This window comes from Argopecten irradians, chromosome 7, assembly GCF_041381155.1.
Source record: "Argopecten irradians isolate NY chromosome 7, Ai_NY, whole genome shotgun sequence".
Taxonomy (NCBI): domain Eukaryota; kingdom Metazoa; phylum Mollusca; class Bivalvia; order Pectinida; family Pectinidae; genus Argopecten; species Argopecten irradians.
Genome location: NC_091140.1, coordinates 24,409,174 through 24,426,996, shown reverse-complemented (window position 1 = coordinate 24,426,996; position 17,823 = coordinate 24,409,174). Strand labels below are relative to the sequence as shown.

General features: G+C 35.3%; 2 protein-coding genes and 1 long non-coding RNA gene across 3 annotated transcripts; all 3 read left to right on the top strand.

The window, feature by feature from the left end:
- The first annotated feature begins 3,570 nt into the window (after positions 1–3,570).
- On the top strand, positions 3,571–4,038 carry LOC138327102 (uncharacterized). Its single transcript, XM_069273085.1, has one exon. It carries the CDS (start codon positions 3,571–3,573, stop codon positions 4,036–4,038), a length of 468 nt encoding a protein of 155 aa, XP_069129186.1.
- A 7-nt stretch (positions 4,039–4,045) lies between these two features.
- On the top strand, positions 4,046–10,733 carry LOC138327101 (uncharacterized). The gene is made up of 4 exons (XM_069273084.1): positions 4,046–4,244; positions 9,083–9,419; positions 9,671–9,868; positions 10,146–10,733. Exons 1-4 carry the CDS (start codon positions 4,046–4,048, stop codon positions 10,342–10,344), a joined length of 933 nt encoding a protein of 310 aa, XP_069129185.1. The 3' UTR covers positions 10,345–10,733.
- Positions 10,734–12,614: 1,881 nt separating this feature from the next.
- On the top strand, positions 12,615–17,167 carry LOC138327935 (uncharacterized). The gene is made up of 3 exons (XR_011209139.1): positions 12,615–13,306; positions 14,219–14,316; positions 14,684–17,167. It is a non-coding gene; the product is annotated as an uncharacterized lncRNA (long non-coding RNA).
- Positions 17,168–17,823: the final 656 nt, after the last annotated feature.

The following is a 17,823-nucleotide window of genomic DNA, read 5'->3' as shown; positions in this document are numbered from 1 at the left end:
CAGGTGCTATTGTCTTTATCAGATTAGGATCTGAGAGTGTTGATTGAATAATAGCATTCATGTCCACTATTTTTCCTTTACCTACATCGATTCTATTGGTCATCAGTGGGTTAGAGAGAGACCGTGCATGGCAGGTTCTATCAGAATGCCGAGGGTGGTCAGGGGCATTCGGAGAGGTTTCAAATTTACGTTTATATGGATTGTCTGTATCGGAAGTATTTTCAACATTTGACATCTCTGGGAGTATCAGGGCACACAAGTGTCCGTGCCTTAACTAAAGTTTGTGCAAAATGGCGGTCAGTGGAGCGTTACGCGCACAATGGATTTGTCATTCAAAGTGTTTTTAACTGGTAATCAGTAAGCATCACAGACTAGTTTTACCTCTATCTGTTCCTTCCACAACTAAATGTCTCACTTCATCACAGTTTATCACCTATGTCTGCCTTAGTAAGCATGTATTCACATAATTTTGGCTCTCTGAAGTGACGATACGTCTGCTCAAGTCGCCATCTTGAATTCCGAGTCAAGAGAGTCGTCGTAACGTGATGGGAACGGAAATGTTCTGGTGGTTTATGTAACCTTTAGCCTTGATACAAGTTAAACAACTGATTAAAGGTCAATCAAAACTCATTGACTTTTATATAGTATTTCTTATCACCGTTTAGACTTCATGATTTGTTTGTAACTGAGACGTTCTAACGTAGTTTCGACACACTGCGTCACACAGGTATGGCGTGCCGAACGTTGCAAAAACAATTGTGCGAAAAAAATGTGTTTGTACTATATCGTTATATGTGTTCATTATTTTTAATTTGTGTGCGTGAAAAAATATTTGTGTGTATTTTTTTATATTAGTGTGTGAAAAAAATGGTTTTTGTGTAAAAATAGATATTTGTGTGTGATTTTGTTTTATATTTGTGTGTGATTTTGTTTTATATTGGTGTGAACAAAATTTCTTTCTGTGTGTTAAAAATATATTTGTGAGTAATTTTTTTCATATTTTTGTGTGAAAAAATGGTTTGCGTGTAAAAATATATTTGTGTGTGATGTTGTTTTATGTTTGTGTGTGAAAATCACACATAAATATATATTTTTACACACAAATATATTTTTCACACACACAAATAAATTATTGAACAAAAATTTAATTTTTACATATAGATATTTAAAAAAATTACACAAACATTCATTGTTTTTACACACAAATTAAACATATTGAACACATATAACGATATATTACAACACAATTTTTTCTTTACACATTTTATTTTACCTGTTGAATTTTTGCAACGTTCGGCACGCCATACACAGGGACATGGCACATTTTTTTGCTTCTGTAGGCAATGTTGCTGACTTGAACGATACACAAGAGTCACGGAGTCAGTAAAACGAGAGTTCATAAAAATGCTTTTAAAATTGTAGAAATCTGTCCGTACATGGGCGTAGCTAGAGGGTTTTATATGTGCTAGCCCAGGTGAGGGGTCTTGGGGCCGCCTAGTCCGAGATACTCTGGCCCTGACACCAGACTTAGACATTATGACAGATAGATGTCTTGTTTAGGGCCAGAGCGCAGTAGTACTCGAAAACCTGGAATAAGCCGACACCGTTGGTATCGGCCAGGTCATCTCCGATTCAGCCTACTTACAAAATATTACCACCGAGAATCGCCACTTACCTTGGTCTTTTCAAAAAATGAATAATTTATCTTCTCATAGCCATCCATTTCATCATGCATACACGTTCGATTGTGTCAACACAGTAGTTTCTTTTCCGCAACTTTAAATTTCCCTCGTCGTCGTCGCCATTTTCTAGTAGTATGCAAATCACCTATAATCTCGACGGATTGCTATATTTGGGTAGGTATAATATTAATTTGTTGAATAGACTAAGGTTAGTGGTGCTTTTCGGTGGTCAGTCTGAATTGGAGATGACCTGGCCCGATACCAAACGGTGTCGGCTTATTCCAGGTTTTCGAGTACTACTGCGCTCTGTTAAGAAAATTTCATGAAAAGTCCTACATGTATCTTGAGTGACTCGAAGGGGATTTGAGGATAGATGAACGGAACTTTTTTACATTACGGAATGTTTTCGTGTGTAAAAATCGAATTATACGAATTACACATATATGTGGAAAAAGTGAATGAATATAAAAACAGCGCCTTATATTGTAAGGCATAAAAGTCGCACTGATAGAAAAATACAGTACACGAAATTTTGTTTTCATAAAGTCTATCTTAACGGGATGTTTTATTTCTCTATTTCGTTCCAACATTTATTGTGAGTTGGGATTTTGGAACAATAATCCCATATCTAGATAAGTTGGCCTATTCCTATTTAGATGACTGAATAGAATCTAGTCCGCTAAACCTGCCTATTTTATAAGGTTTTTTTTTAGAATTATTTTTTGCCTAAATATACTTTTTATTGGGCAAAAAATGTAAAAAGACTAATAATATAGACAGGTTTTAGCGGTCTATCTAAGTAGAATCTTCTCTGTGTCACTATAATTTGCGAAGTGTCACTTTTCGATATTTCATCTGTCGTCCTTTGAGTTTGCGTGTCTTTCGGTTTAACCTTGAAAAGCCATCTTGTCGTTAATTGTGTCTAAAGGAATCCATTTCCGAACGGCAAAACCTGCACGGGTATATTTTTATTATTTCAGTATTATTAATTTTAGAAAAATCATCTAGGTTTAGGTTATTTTTTTACTTTGATTTTACATTACATTCAAGACTTTGACGGATCGACATAGATGTTTTAACTTTACAAGACCGTAAATAGCTCATACTAGGATTTTTTGTGTGCAAGCCCGATTTTTTTTAAAGAGCAAGCTACGCCCTAGCTGCGATGACGTAGCTCTTAACGACGGACGGATGATTTCTGACAGATGGTGCCGGGAACCGGAGTGGAGGCATGGTATGATTATTCGTTCTAGCTACGCCCCTGCCGTAGGCCTAATATTTGCATTTTTTTTAAACCACCACTGTTTAGATCTAGGCCTAATCTAGTAGGAAGCTTCTCCTGCAAAAGTAGGTCTAGATAAAATATTTTCTTGCGCGAAAACCGATGTTAAGATGCCCAAGTCCATCAGCAAATATTTACATTTACGTTTTCTCTTTACAATATTTACCAACTGCGAAATCGTTAACACTTGCGCAAACGCAGTGGTTGCCGCGCAAGAATACACACAGCGGAACACCGACTTCCGCAAGTAGTGTGAATGCGCATCCGATTAGGCCTATTGTATCGGTATGACTAATCTTCAATATACTGCATGTATGAATGTAATGTAAATCTTAGATTATAAATCAGCAAATGAAATACTGAACAGATATTGTATAAATGGGACGAAAAAATATAAAGTTATATAATGTAGAACTATATATAATTTGTGTACTCTCTAAATTTGACAACATTTCCCGCCAAATTGAAGCCAGCTGTTCCGGGATTTCAGCAATTGACCGGCTAAAACAGAGTTTTATTTTATTTGAACACTTACTTTTTAATGAAATTGTCGGTCGAAATGTAAATATAAGGAATTATTGTTATTCTTTTTATGCTAACGCGTGGATGGACACTAACCAACAATCTCAGTCAGTATCTGACTATGGAAGAAATCTTTGGGAACGGGTAAGAGAAGCCTACAGGATAGCCTCTGAACATACGCAGAAATCCAAGGAAAAACAGAAAAAGTACAATGACAGAAAGACAAGAGGTGCTGTAATACAGGAAGGCGACCGGGTAATGGTGAAACGGGTAGCATGGGATGGAAAGCATAAGATTGCAAACCGTTGGGAGGACGAGGTTTATATTGTCCTCACGCAACCCAACCAGGATATACCTGTATATGAGGTACAACAGGAGAATGGAGAAGGCCGGATCAGGACCCTTCATAGAAATCTCCTGTTACCTATTGGTTCCCTTCCGCCTCGAATACCAGAGGAGCCGAGTGCACCAAAACCACTGCCTAGAAAGATGCCAAGACGGAATTGCCCTCAAAGACAACAACCAAAAATCCTCACCAGAGCCTTCTGTTGATGAAACAATGGAAAGTGACCAGCAAACCCAAGATGAGGATAATGATTCCAGTATCGGCATCACGGATGGTCAGGACGCTGCAGAGTCTGAATCCGAGAGCGAGGCAAATGGGGCAGCGGAGTCCACAGTTCCAGCCAGGAGGTCTAATCGCAACAGAAAACCTCCCACTTGGCAAAGGACAGGAGAATTTGTCATGTCACAGAAAAGTATTAGGTCTGAGTCCGATTGGTTGACCCGGCCCGTGCCAACTTTATACGGACATTGGCGCGGGATGGCACATTCGACACAGCGTCTAATAGAGTGGCTGATGCGTTGCTATGTGTCATAACAGGAGCAAAACAGGAACCTACATGTGCAGAGCAAAAAAGTTAAAGACGAGGACGTCTTTCTTAAGAAGGAGATGTATGTGGCAAAGTGGACTATTCCGCTATTAATTAGTTAATTTGTATTTTATTAATTTGATTGAATTGTATATTGATACATGGGTTGTACATGTATATTGTTTTAATTTCATTTGTTTTAAAATAATTTCTTTCAGGTCAAGGTAATGTTGATGTCTCACTGAATTATGTATCACAGAGTTTGGTAAGTGCTCTGTGATATACAAGTAGTATCAATTGGGACAACCTACGTCATCGCAAGTGATATCGGACACACAAAAACAATGAAAAACGCCCGCTTCAAGATGAAAATAACTGCAATGCATCTTCTAAACCTATCGCGCGTCAAAGACAGTGTATTGTTAGAGATTCTATGAAGCTATTAAATATCGTCAAACTAGCTCAGATAATGCAAACACCTCGACACAATATTTTTCGACAGCAGGGACATCGTTCTCATTTTATTCATTAAACTGTTAAAAGTTGTAAATAAATAAATGTTTGTGTCACAAAACCGTCCCGTTTACTAATATGTAATATATGACTGTCGAAAGAAAATATTTCCTTCATTATATCTGCTAGTGGAGAAACATAGACGGTGCTTAATTAGAAATTGTGACAGTGATATCGGTCACACTTAGAACTATAGGGGTAACAGTCACATCCAAAGTTACGAAAACTGAATATTACGCCATTGTACATGTAGTCGTTATTCACGCATTCATGCAACTCCAATGGATACCCCGTCAAAATACTTTTATTGAATTGATATTGTTGACTCACCATCAGCAAAATGGTTGGCGAGCTATGAAAATAGCCTTCCTCCATTGCTCGTCATCCGTCCGTCTTTAAATTTCTGTTATTTCTCTGAAAGTACTGAAATCGATTTATTTCGATACCGCTACATGTATTTACCAGAGAGTATTAAGGATCTTTTTTAAATTTCATGTTATTTTGATATTTTTTTAAAGCTATAGGAAAGTATTTATAATGCTACATTTTTGAGACAGAATAAGATTACAAAATAATGAATATTTGCTATCTTGAAATTATATGACTACCAGGGTGCTTTATAGCATTCATATACATATTCATTATACTTTTTCACTGCAACCCTAATATGTATACCTACCAGGCGCATTTGACATTTTTCCAGGGGTACATGATCAGTGAATTAGCTTATTTTTATGTGATGTCATTAATTTTTGGTGCAATCGGATCACCAGAAAATGGCTGTTTCGTCCTGAGCGATATTGATTTTTTTCTTTATAGATTACATAATATCTTGGAATGTTTTCATACAAGTGTTATCAAATGAAAATATATTTCATTTTAAATTGCATTCAGTTCGACAAATAGTGGAGTATCATGAATGCCAAACTGGACATCTGTTAATTCAACATGAAGCGTAAAGATATTGGACGTAAAGATATCAATGGTAAACGTCACGATATCTCTTGGCCCTCCTGATATCAATCTGAGTCTGTCTAATATACATTTGTTTGCAATATGATCATTTGTTATCGACTGATAAACGTTGAAACGTATACAGAAGTTTTGTGAAGAGTTTCTAAGTGTAAATAATCCTATACTGTACAGGTTTTTGAGGCCATAAAGAAGAGTTTTCATTATATTATATGGGTTTATACTTGCGTCCACCATCATTTTATTTTCATTTGTCATGATATTAGGTACTAGTCCACTAAACTTACCAATATTATGAGGCCTTTTAATTTTTTGCCTCATATATAGAGTTTATAATAATGATATAGACATGTTTAGCGGACTAAGTAAGTACGTGTATTTCTTTTATCATTATGTATATCAATATTTGACATTCCCTATACATTGTATATCCTTAATTATAATGTCTAGTTATAGTCTTTATCCGTCTAATGGACATTTCTTCTATAGCCCTAGTTATGTACACCTATATTCGTGTATAATATATACATAATTAACGGGTTAAAATACCTTTCACTTCTTGTCATATTTCCATCAAATACTCTAAAGCTTCAGAGAACGTATGCTGTTTTACTTGGCAATGTAGATACAGGGGCGTAGGAAGCGTCGGTGGGGGTGGGGGTGGAAGGGGTCTGGGGGCAATTGCCTCCCCGTTCCTCAGGACGGGGGCAAACATGTCTTTTTACATATGATTTTGGTATCAAAAGTAAAGGTAATTAAGAAATGTAGATTGATTCAAATTATTATTGAGAAAGTGTATACATTTTGAATAGAGTACAATTTGAATTAGATTGTAACTCACATTTGTCATATCTCTAAATCCAGTTTGAATTTAGTAACTGTGTAATTTGTGTATGTTTTTTAAAAGTAATTGTGTATGGTTTTATACTTGTTACTGATTGATTTATTTTTAAATCTTTCAATGGAATCATGTAGATGTCTGCAGGTATTCTGCTGCATACATTATAGTCATAAGTGACCCTTTACCCATTGTTGAGGTAAGCTACATACACATTATAGTTAGAAATGCTTTGTATATTGATCCAATAAAGTTTAAGATATTATCAAATTTGCTATAATATGTAACTCAGTGTAATTTGTATATTTATGTGTATATCGGAATAATATCTATTTTCCATAGTGTACTAGTTTTAATGGTGTTAGTGTGCAAGTGGATTATTTCCCCTTGTTCGTAACAAGTGGGTTACTTCCCCTTGTTACCTGACAAGCGGATTACCTCCCCTTGTGTATATTGTACGCTTTATGTATAACTATGATGTTTACATATAGAGTAGTATTTTTTATAGAGTATAGGGTCAATATTTCTCTTTATGTATCATGCTAATGCATGGTTGTAAGGTAATGGTAACTACCTTTACTGATAGGAATTAATAGAGTTTTACTTATGTATTTGTATCTACATGTATATAACTGTGATATTTCGATAGGGATAATTTGTCTAGTGTACACGTTTAGTATTGAATGTTACTTAGGGTAGCGATCCTATATAATGTACTTTAATTTATATGTTTCAGGGTCCTATATCCTATATCTATATGTATATCAACTATATCAATAAGCAAATACGTACATTCATTGCTGTATATGGAACTAGGCCAACTGGACCAACATGCAGGCAGTTCAAGTTGTGAATAAATACTAGTGAACCCGACCCGGTTGTCTATGAATTCTGATTGATTAGATCCCAGTTCACAACCCGGTTACATTTATATCAATATGGACACACTAGATAGCCTGTGACCATTACAAGACGAGTTAGGGGTCTAGATAAAAAAAAATCGGTAAAATTCGTACGCAAATAGGCCAAGTCATTATGGTGTTTCGTTTGTTCGAGGGAGACCCGCGATGAAAATTTTACATTTGAGAATGGCTGAGATGAGTTTTACGATGTATTTTGATGATTTTAAAGCGTTATGAACATGGTAATTTTTCTAATTTAAGTTACCAGCATTTAAAAATGATAATTGTGAATGACGTCATATCATTATGCAACCCTGTTCGATCTGAACATACCGGCACACAACATCGTCACATTGTTGTGTAATTCAAAATGATAATGAATTAATTGTCTTGCTAAGACATATACACAAATTAATCTTTTCAGACATTTTTTGAAATAGCAGAATTCCTTGATGGACATTTTTAGTCTAGTTCATGTGTTATCAATTTTTTATTATTAAAGGTTTGAACAATTACGTGCTTGAATGTTTTCTTAAATGAAGTATGAAAAATGTACACGAGCGCCTTTTTATCTTTTAAATATGCGCTCATTTTTAGAACATTTAAGTCGACAAAAATGGGAGGGGGGGGGGCAAACCAAAAAGACATGTTTGTCAGTTTGTCACCCTCTACCCCCAATTCCTGGGGAACGGGGGTCAATTATTAGAAACGTTTTTTTTATCATAATTTGGTTTGAAGCCGTACATCATGTTTGGAAAACAACGCTACATTGTTTCAGCTAAATCTTTATTTGAAAAGACAAAGACACATACATGTACATGGTAGGCCAAGTTATATAAATACTAAAGACACAACAGATATTGATGCAAAAAATATTTGGTGTCTTGTTTTGTCTGCCGTAAAACAATGCACTTCAATCATTATCGTCGAACCGGAACTTTTAATACTTACATTTACATTTGTATTCTATCTATATTTCAGGCTCTTGGAAAAAAAGCTCATAATCAAAAATGCACCAGTAAAACACACAGTGTTTCCATGTACACGTACAGTGTACGTATATTTTGTACACGTGTTCCACACATACTATGCGTTAGAACGAATAATCATACCCTTCCTCCACTCCGGTTCTGACGACGACCATCTGTCAGAAATCTTCCGTCCGTCGTTCAGAGCTACGTCATCGCAGCTAACTATGCGTGAAAGTAGAATATGTATTTCAGGTGTGCGATCAATTATCAAGTTTCAAAATTACGCGATTTACAAAATATTTTAGGGCTTTAGTCTTTCAGTTACAAGGTAAAGCATTCTTAAAAATTACAGGAAATATTATCCGGATAATAAATCGGAAATTAGCATCTCCGTATTGCTAAAAATAGAACAGATCATGATCACGTGATGAATTCTAGTTGATAAAAATAGCGGGCGTTTGAGTGACAGTGATTTTACAGATGAAGAATTTCGAGAAGATGTAAGCAGTGACTAAGTTGAAGGATAAGATGGCTCAGATTTTGATCAGAATGACGACTGGAGTGATCATTCATTCAGTTCCGACACTGATATGGAGGAGAAAGAACGAAACACGGAGTCGACGCTGGGGAATCTGGGCAGCCAGGCAAGTGAAATAGATGGGGGATTCTGGTCTGATACATTGTGTGATGTAGACATTGGATCGTTTGAAGAAGTTACGGGTCCAATCCACAACATCGAGCCTGGTTCCTCGATTCTTCATTATTTCTTCCTGATGCTATCGGAAGCATTTTTTCCAAATATTATCCGAGCAGACTTATCTGTACGCTCACCAGAAAGGACCAGACGAAGATGGTATGATGCCAAGCATTAGGATGTACTGGTCTGAGAACAAGTGTATATATTTAACACCCCTTCCGAAAAGAAAAAAAAAAGATCAAAATAGAAATGTATAATGAAAATTACTAAAATAATTTCAGACAACATGTTTTAGATATTTTCAATGTTCCAATCAACAATGAAACATTTTGTAATGACTTGTTTGTTTGTTGATAAAGTACTGTAGAATAACTCTAAAATTCTTGGTATTGATGTTGAGGTTCAAAATGAATACATTTGATGATATTCAAAGAATACTTGTATCTAAGTCTCAAAACATTTTCTTCAGTTTTTGATGTTCAATATGATTTTTTTTCTGCAGGTAACCAGGGTGTGAAGGATACTATGACATGCGGAAGGCACAGCAAGCTATCACAATATTTTCATGTCAATGACAACACCACACAAGTTCAACCTGTAACACCACAATATGATAGGTGATTATAAAAGTACATGTGATACATCTGTAATTGATACAAATATTAAATTACTTTTTGGTGTTACTTGCACCACCCATCTCCCACCCTGTCCCTCGTTTTGAGAAAGGTTCATTTCCTTTGTAAATAATATAATCTATACAATCATCATAATCACTTGAGCTAAGAATAAAGAAATATTCCCATATAACAGCAATATTCAGCATATATTAATTTACACTATTTTCAAAATTCGTTTTATAATGATTTTGATATGAATATATATTTTGGATTATAGCTCTCATAGGCTACACAAAGTTCGTCCCATGCTAGAGCATCTTTGGGGTAATTTTAGAAGTTGCATGAAACAACAAAAACACCTGGCAATAGACGAAGGCATGGTACATACAAGGGCGACATTATGCGAAACAGTATATGCCAGCAAAACCTGTCAAGGGGGACTAAAGGTAAAACCATTATCATATCATTGTATTTAGAAATATTATTGTGTCAATTGTTATGATGCTATGTGTTTGCCCATAAAGGTATGTTTTACACCCATACAACTATAACATTGTCATCAAGGATCAAACTAATTTCTGGTCATGAGTTCAAGGTCATTATCTATATAATAGATACACCAATATACTTGCCAGTCTTATTTTCTACACATGTTACTAATGACTATCATGTAGATATATGTGGATGCATGAATTATAATTTTAACATAATTCATACAATTTATATGATTGCACAACTGTAGGTATGGATGCGATGTGACCCAAACGGATATTGCCATGACCTCCGACCTTACATGGGCAAGCATGATATTTTCAGAGGACGAGATCTTGGAGAGAGAGTAGTGATGCACTTGTGTATACAGGGACCTGGCACGAAAATTTTTAACCAATAGTATACATATAGTATATTATAGTATCAAGGGTATGAACTCAGCGGTCGAGAAAAACGGACCTATTTTTTAAAACCGTGATTATTTTAATAAATGGGTTCTATACAAAATTGACGGATATCTTACCTTAAAGAGAAATAATTTATCTTTCCATTGAGTGCTTGATGAACAAAATTGGCCAAGTATTGACGAAGTTATGGATTGATGAATCGGGAAATTTACGAAAAATATGCTAGGTAGACATTTCCCTGTCCGGTCGAAATGTCGTCTCGGCTCTAATGGATACCTCAAAAACCAAGCCAAAAATCACAAAATCTACGCTTGTGGTGTACCGACAAGCAAACAGTACCCATAATTATAACTGTGTTCGATATCCACAAGAAAATCTCCTTTGGAGGTGTCATGACCCGTACTTTGTAGAAACTCCATTTAAACATCGTGTATGCTCACTTACTTTAACCGTCACCGCCATGTTCATTTTTCTCTCGGAACGCTTCTTTGAGAGTTTACCGACAAGCCCAACATAACAATAATTTGCATAATGTAGGTCACGATATGTAATGTCGAGAAGCGTTCTGAGAAAAAATGAACATGGCGGTGATACTATAATATATATATATATGTATACTATTGGTTAACATTTTCGTGCCAGGTCCCTGTGCTTGTGTCGGGCCTTGAGGTAGAAATCTCATCATGTATTCTTTGATCAATAAGACATTCAACAAATTAAAAAAAAAAAAAAACAGCACTAAATGTTATTGCTCTAACGTGATCACGTGCTTAATATTTTAATAAATTAAGTGTGTAAGTGACTTTGAATTGTCTGCTACTCAAGGATGTTTATTGCCAATATAAATATGGACCTTGCCATCAGTATGTTTACATTAAGGTGTTTTTACAATTTGAAATATAAGATTCGGATTTCGGTTTTGTGGGTTTTATTACTCTACTCATTTGTCCTACTTTGCAACAGGTTTGAATTATGTACATTAATTTTATTATTTAGGGGCAAGATATAAGTAAATATCAAACTGATATATGTTTAAATAGGACATACACATGTTTCTAGTGTATTATCTCGTTTTCCATGTCCCTTCTGTTTTTACCCCCTTTAAAATATCTGTACAAAAAAATGCAGTTTACACACCAAAAAACAATAACAATCATTCCTTATATGAAACCGGATTTTTAAGTAGTTTCATTGAGTCCAGCTTCAGTGAAAATTGAAATATATGAGTTATGAATCTTAAGAACTTGGCTTTGAATCTATTTGAAGGTGTATAAACTTAAAAAAAAACACGTGAATATGAAAGTGCAAAAAAGGATGGAAGCATTACCGGATAAAAAAATAATAAAAAAGTGAAAATAAATCTATTAGGACTCTTATTGTTTAGTTCGCAGATGTTTCTGCTGTTAATTGTGCTTCCAGATATCGCATTATCAATTAATTTTATACATGCTAATATGGTCCCAAAGTCTAATTTGTTGTGTTTTTAAATTTTTTAGATAATTAATAGCTATAAAAACATTTCGTTTACACCTAAAGTTTCTACATATATATTGAGTATTTATCACATAGACTGTTACAGTATAGTAAAATCGTCTGTCTTTGTTCGACCGTGGTCTCCCTTCAATTTGATAATTTAGTGGGACCTACTTCACATGTCACACCTATCTTTCATCCCAATCTAACCATCCGTGGATTAGGTTTAAATTTACTACATTAGTTTCATTCTATTCTTCTTTTCTAACTATTCCTATACGAACTCTTCTTGTGAACACATTACTATTCATTCATTCATTCATTCATTCATTCATTCATTCATTCATTCATTCATTCATTTTTCAGTATTTGATTAACGTGATATACATGTACAATCTAAGTCTTCCTATCGGTTAACTGAAATCAGTATCTCAACATGTGTACATGCGCAGTAATTGTTAGATCATTATCTGCGGACTTGAGTGGTCAGAGCCACGTTGTTTCATAACGCGCTTACGGCAAATGCAATTAATGACCTTAGCGTAACACTGAAAAAGACCTTATAGCAGTTCTGTTCATAGACACTTCATATCCCATTTGTCGCAGAGTACAGTCACTTAAGCAATTTTTCATAGTGTTAATTCAATAGTTGTAATAAGAACGTATATTTGTATATACTAACGTAAATTCATTACCTATAGCTTGCCTAAGGTAGAAACATGATAGAAAATTCCGGATTAATGTGTCAGAAAACTATGAACAAAGGGCAAGTTTCAGAGCTGTAATATGAATTACTCAAAATCCTAATTTAAGAGCTTAATGTTGACAGCGCCAGATATTGTTGCCTAACCAAATCTTTGTCGACTCTGGCCCATATGTAAAAAAGCGCGGGAGAAAAACAAGAAGGCCTATATTAAACGCGATAAACTCTATACTGATGGGGTGCTGCGTGGAGAGAAGACTTCGGATTCACGCGCTACAATGAAAAAAATCCATTCGGGACCCGCCCGTCAGCTGGGAGCGACCGGTAGAGGACGACGTTAGGACAGTCACACACATATAGAGAGTGAGACAATTTCTGTATTATCCTGGAACATTAATGGTGGTTTAGACACAAAATTGAAGATAAATGATATTAATTCTTATACAGAAAATTATGATCTTTCAGAATGTTGGATTCCAAATGATTACTCTGTAGAAATTGATGGTTTTAATTCATATTACATACCTAGAAAACGAACGGGTTACGTACAAGGAGGTGGTATATGTATTTTGATCAATTCAAAATTAATAGATTATGTTTCATTATGTGAGATTATTTTTGACTCTGTAGTATGGGTAAAGATATCCAAAACTCTGACAGGTAAAGATAAAGATATTTTTCTTGCGTGTGTTTATATGCCTTCTGTTGGCTTTCAATATTACAATCAATATAATTGCGATTTATTTTGTGAATTGGAAACAAGTATAAGTAAATATACCCAGGACGGTGAAATTATGTTATTAGGCGATTTTAACAGTCGCACTGGTAGTTTAAATGACTATATTCAAAATGATAGCTTGCATACTAGTATTACAAGACAACTTTCTAATTTAATTCCGTATATACCTGATTTTGACATTCAGAGACGGGTCAATAGTGTAGTAAACCAGTTCGGTAATTGTTTAATTGAACTCTGTAAAACATGTGGTGTACGTATTTGTAATGGAAGAGAGGGTTTATGTTCTAAAAATGGCTACATAAATTTCCGTTTCGAGTAAATTCCCACGTTTAAAGTAATATCAAAAATTTGTATATACCGTACACTACCGTTATTGTTCTGCTGACTCGAATAAAAAGTTCTGTAACTATTAACTACGCCTACTTATATCGAATTACCAACTCCATTGTATCGAAAACTGGGTCATTATATAGTGTAAATAAAGTTGGTAGGATTATTATCCACAGTAATCAGGAAAATCTTCCATTTTGTTGCAGTGCTTTGAGAGAATTGTCGACAATCGCGGTTGAACTTAATGTGAGTGTAATAATTCTTTACTGGTACATTACACTGGTGAAGATTACGCAATCACTCCGTAAGTACGTATGTGTTCGTATATAATTTAGGGGCAAATCTCCCTGTTCATCGATGTTGTAACAAGTACATTCCATATATTGGACTTCATACCAGTTAGAAAATTCAATTTATTTATCACTGTAGAGAATTATCTTAATTTATCAGCATATCTGAAAGTTCCAATGGAGAAAGTAGTCAAGATAATTCAACCTTTTCTCGTTACGGTTAGGTTGGTTTGTATTTTGGGTTTCGATTGATTGATTTTGATTAGTTGTTATGATTTGTTTGAAGCTCTGGTAATGACATTTCAATTTAAACGCGTACTATTACTATTTCTTAAAAATTGAAATTGATATCCGGTTAAAATATGTATTTACTTTTTTCAGGTGATTGATTACCTGACAATATACAATGAAGTGCAACCGTGCCTTTTCTACTTTTGATAATACCACATTGAAACGTTTCATTTGGTGTATATCTACTTTATCAGTTTTCCTTGGTATATACTTGATAACTAGAGAACTTCAAAAGTCCAACCCTGGGCCAAGAGTCGACAATAGGCCACTATTAGTGTTGGGAATGCTTTCAACACCTAGTCACATCCAGCTCAGAGAGGGACAGAGACATACTTGGATATCTACTATGCAGCGTTTGAATTCTGAGCTTCCTTTCAGAATTATCTACAAGTTTCTTATCGATATCCCAACAAACGACACAATTAAAGAAAATAACAAATACAACGACATCGTGTTTCTTAACGCAACACATCAGGGCAGAGCCGTAAGATTCGGTGAAAAATTGTATTTATGGTTAAGATACGTTCACAAAACATACCCTGATGCTTTGCTAGCTGGTAAAGTTGATGATGACGCTTTCCTTTGTGTGCCGCAGATCTTTGTCAGACTCAGTCAGCTGAAGTCACAACGATTGTACTATGGATGGAAACATTCTAAATTTACGAATGACGTTAAAGTTGTAAACGTTAAGGAACGTATTGACGAGATGTTTGTAATCCTGGGCAAGGATCTGATAGAACGAATCGCTAAGCGGAGATATTGCACAGGAACGAAATGCAATGCAAATGTGGATTTAATTGATACCAATTTTGGCGGGACTTCTCTCGGTTCCTGGCTGTCGATATACGACGATATCGACATACACCCAGATAACAAGCGGATAATCCAATTGGTTCGTGGACAAGAGGGAAAAATCGAACGGAATATATTGCCCGACTTTTGTTTGAAATATTTAATCCAGCACAAAGCATCAGTGGATGTAATGAGCCGACTTCATGGTTACAATAACGTTATACCAGGCTAGTCTCCACTAGTAAATACAGTTGTGAGATCGCACAACGTTACACGATGTGCGGTGTGCGCACGATGTATGCACGATGTACGATCTGTGCGATGTTTGCACGATGTGCGGTCTGGGCGGTAGGAACGGTGTCTGATCGATAGGTATCGTGGTTGATGTAAATTTAGGGATTCAATTTTATTCTGTAAACATGCGAAACGATGATGGGTTTTTATTGCTACTGTATTGAAAACATTTTAAATCTAAATGTGATGTTGTTATGTGGTTGTATTGTGTATTGTAGTTTTTGTGTGATGTGTTGTGTGATGTTGTGTTGTTTGGTGGTGTCGTGGGTTGTGTTGTGTGTTGTTGTTTGGTGGTGTTGAATTGTTGCGTGATTGTGTATTGTGGTGTGGTTGTGTTGTGTGTTGTGTTGTTGTGGGATGTTTTGTTGTGATGTTGTGTTGAAATGTTGTGTGGTGTTGTCGTGTGTTGTGTGATTGTGTTTTGTTGTGTTGTTGTTAGGTGATGTTGTGTGTTGTTGTTGCGTGGTCGTGTGTTGTGGTGTGGTTGTGTTGTGTGTTGTGTGATATGTTGTGTATGATGTGTTGTGTGTTGTTTTGTAATTTTGTGTGGTGTTGTGTTGCTGTGTGTTGTTGTGTTGTAGTATAGGAGTATAGAGTAAATATTTCTCTTTATGTATCATGCTAATGCATGGTTGTAAGGTAATGGTAACTACCTTTACTGATAGGAATTAATAGAGTTTTACTTATGTATTTGTATCTACATGTATATAACTGTGATATTTCGATAGGGATAATTTGTCTAGTGTACACGTTTAGTATTGAATGTTACTTAGGGTAGCGATCCTATATAATGTACTTTAATTTATATGTTTCAGGGTCCTATATCCTATATCTATATGTATATCAACTATATCAATAAACAAATTCATTGCTGTATATGGAACTAGGCCAACTGAACCAACATGCAGGCAGTTCTAGTTGTGAATAAATACCAGTGAACCCGACCCGGTTGTCTATGAATTCTGAATGATTAGATCCCAGTTCACAACCCGGTTATATTTATATCAATATGGAAACACTAGATAGCCTATTGACCATTACAAGACGAGTTAGGGGTCTAGATTAAAACAAATCGGTAAAATTCGTACGCAAATAGACCAAGCATTATGGTGTTTCATGGGTTCGAGGGAGACCCGCGGGGAAAATATTACAATTGAGAATGGCTGAAATGAGTTTTACGATGTATTTTGATGATTTTAAAGCGTTATGAACATGGTAATTTTTCTAGTTTAAGTTACCTGCATTTAAAAATGATAATTGTGAATGACGTCATATCAGTATGCAACCCTGTTCGATCTGAACATACCGGCTTCACACCATCGTCACATTGTTGTGTAATTCAAAATAATAATGAATTAATTGTCTTGCTAAGACATATACACAAATTAATCTTTTCAGACATTTTTTGAAATAGCAGAATTCCTTGATAGACATTTTTAGTCTAGTTCATGTGTTATTAATTTTTTATTATTAAAGGTTTGAACATTACGTGCTTGAACGGTTTCTTAAATGAAGTATGAAAAATGTACACGAGCGCCTTTTTTTCTTTTAAATATGCGCTCATTTTTAGAACATTTAAGTCGACAAAAATGGGAGGGGGGGGGGGGGCAAACCAAAGAGACATGTTTGTCACCCTCTACCCCCAATTCCTGGGGAACGGGGGTCAATTATTAGAAACGTTTTTTATCATAAGTTGGTTTGAAGCCGTACATCATGTTTGGAAAACAACGCTACATTGTTTCAGCTAAATCTTTATTTGAAAAGACAAAGACACATACATGTACATGGTAGGCCAAGTTATCTCAATACTAAAGACACAACAGATATTGATGCAAAAAATATTTGGTGTCTTGTTTTGTCTGCCGTAAAACAATGCACTTCAATCATTATCGTCGAACCGGAACTTTTAATACTTACATTTACATTTGTATTCTATCTATATTTCAGGCTCTTGGAAAAAAAGCTCATAATCAAAAATGCACCAGTAAAACACACAGTGTTTCCATGTACACGTACAGTGTACGTATATTTTGTACACGTGTTCCACACATACTATGCGTGAAAATAGAATATGTATTGCAGGTGTGCGATCAATTATCAAGTTTCAAATATACGCGATTTACAAAATATTATAGGGATTTAGT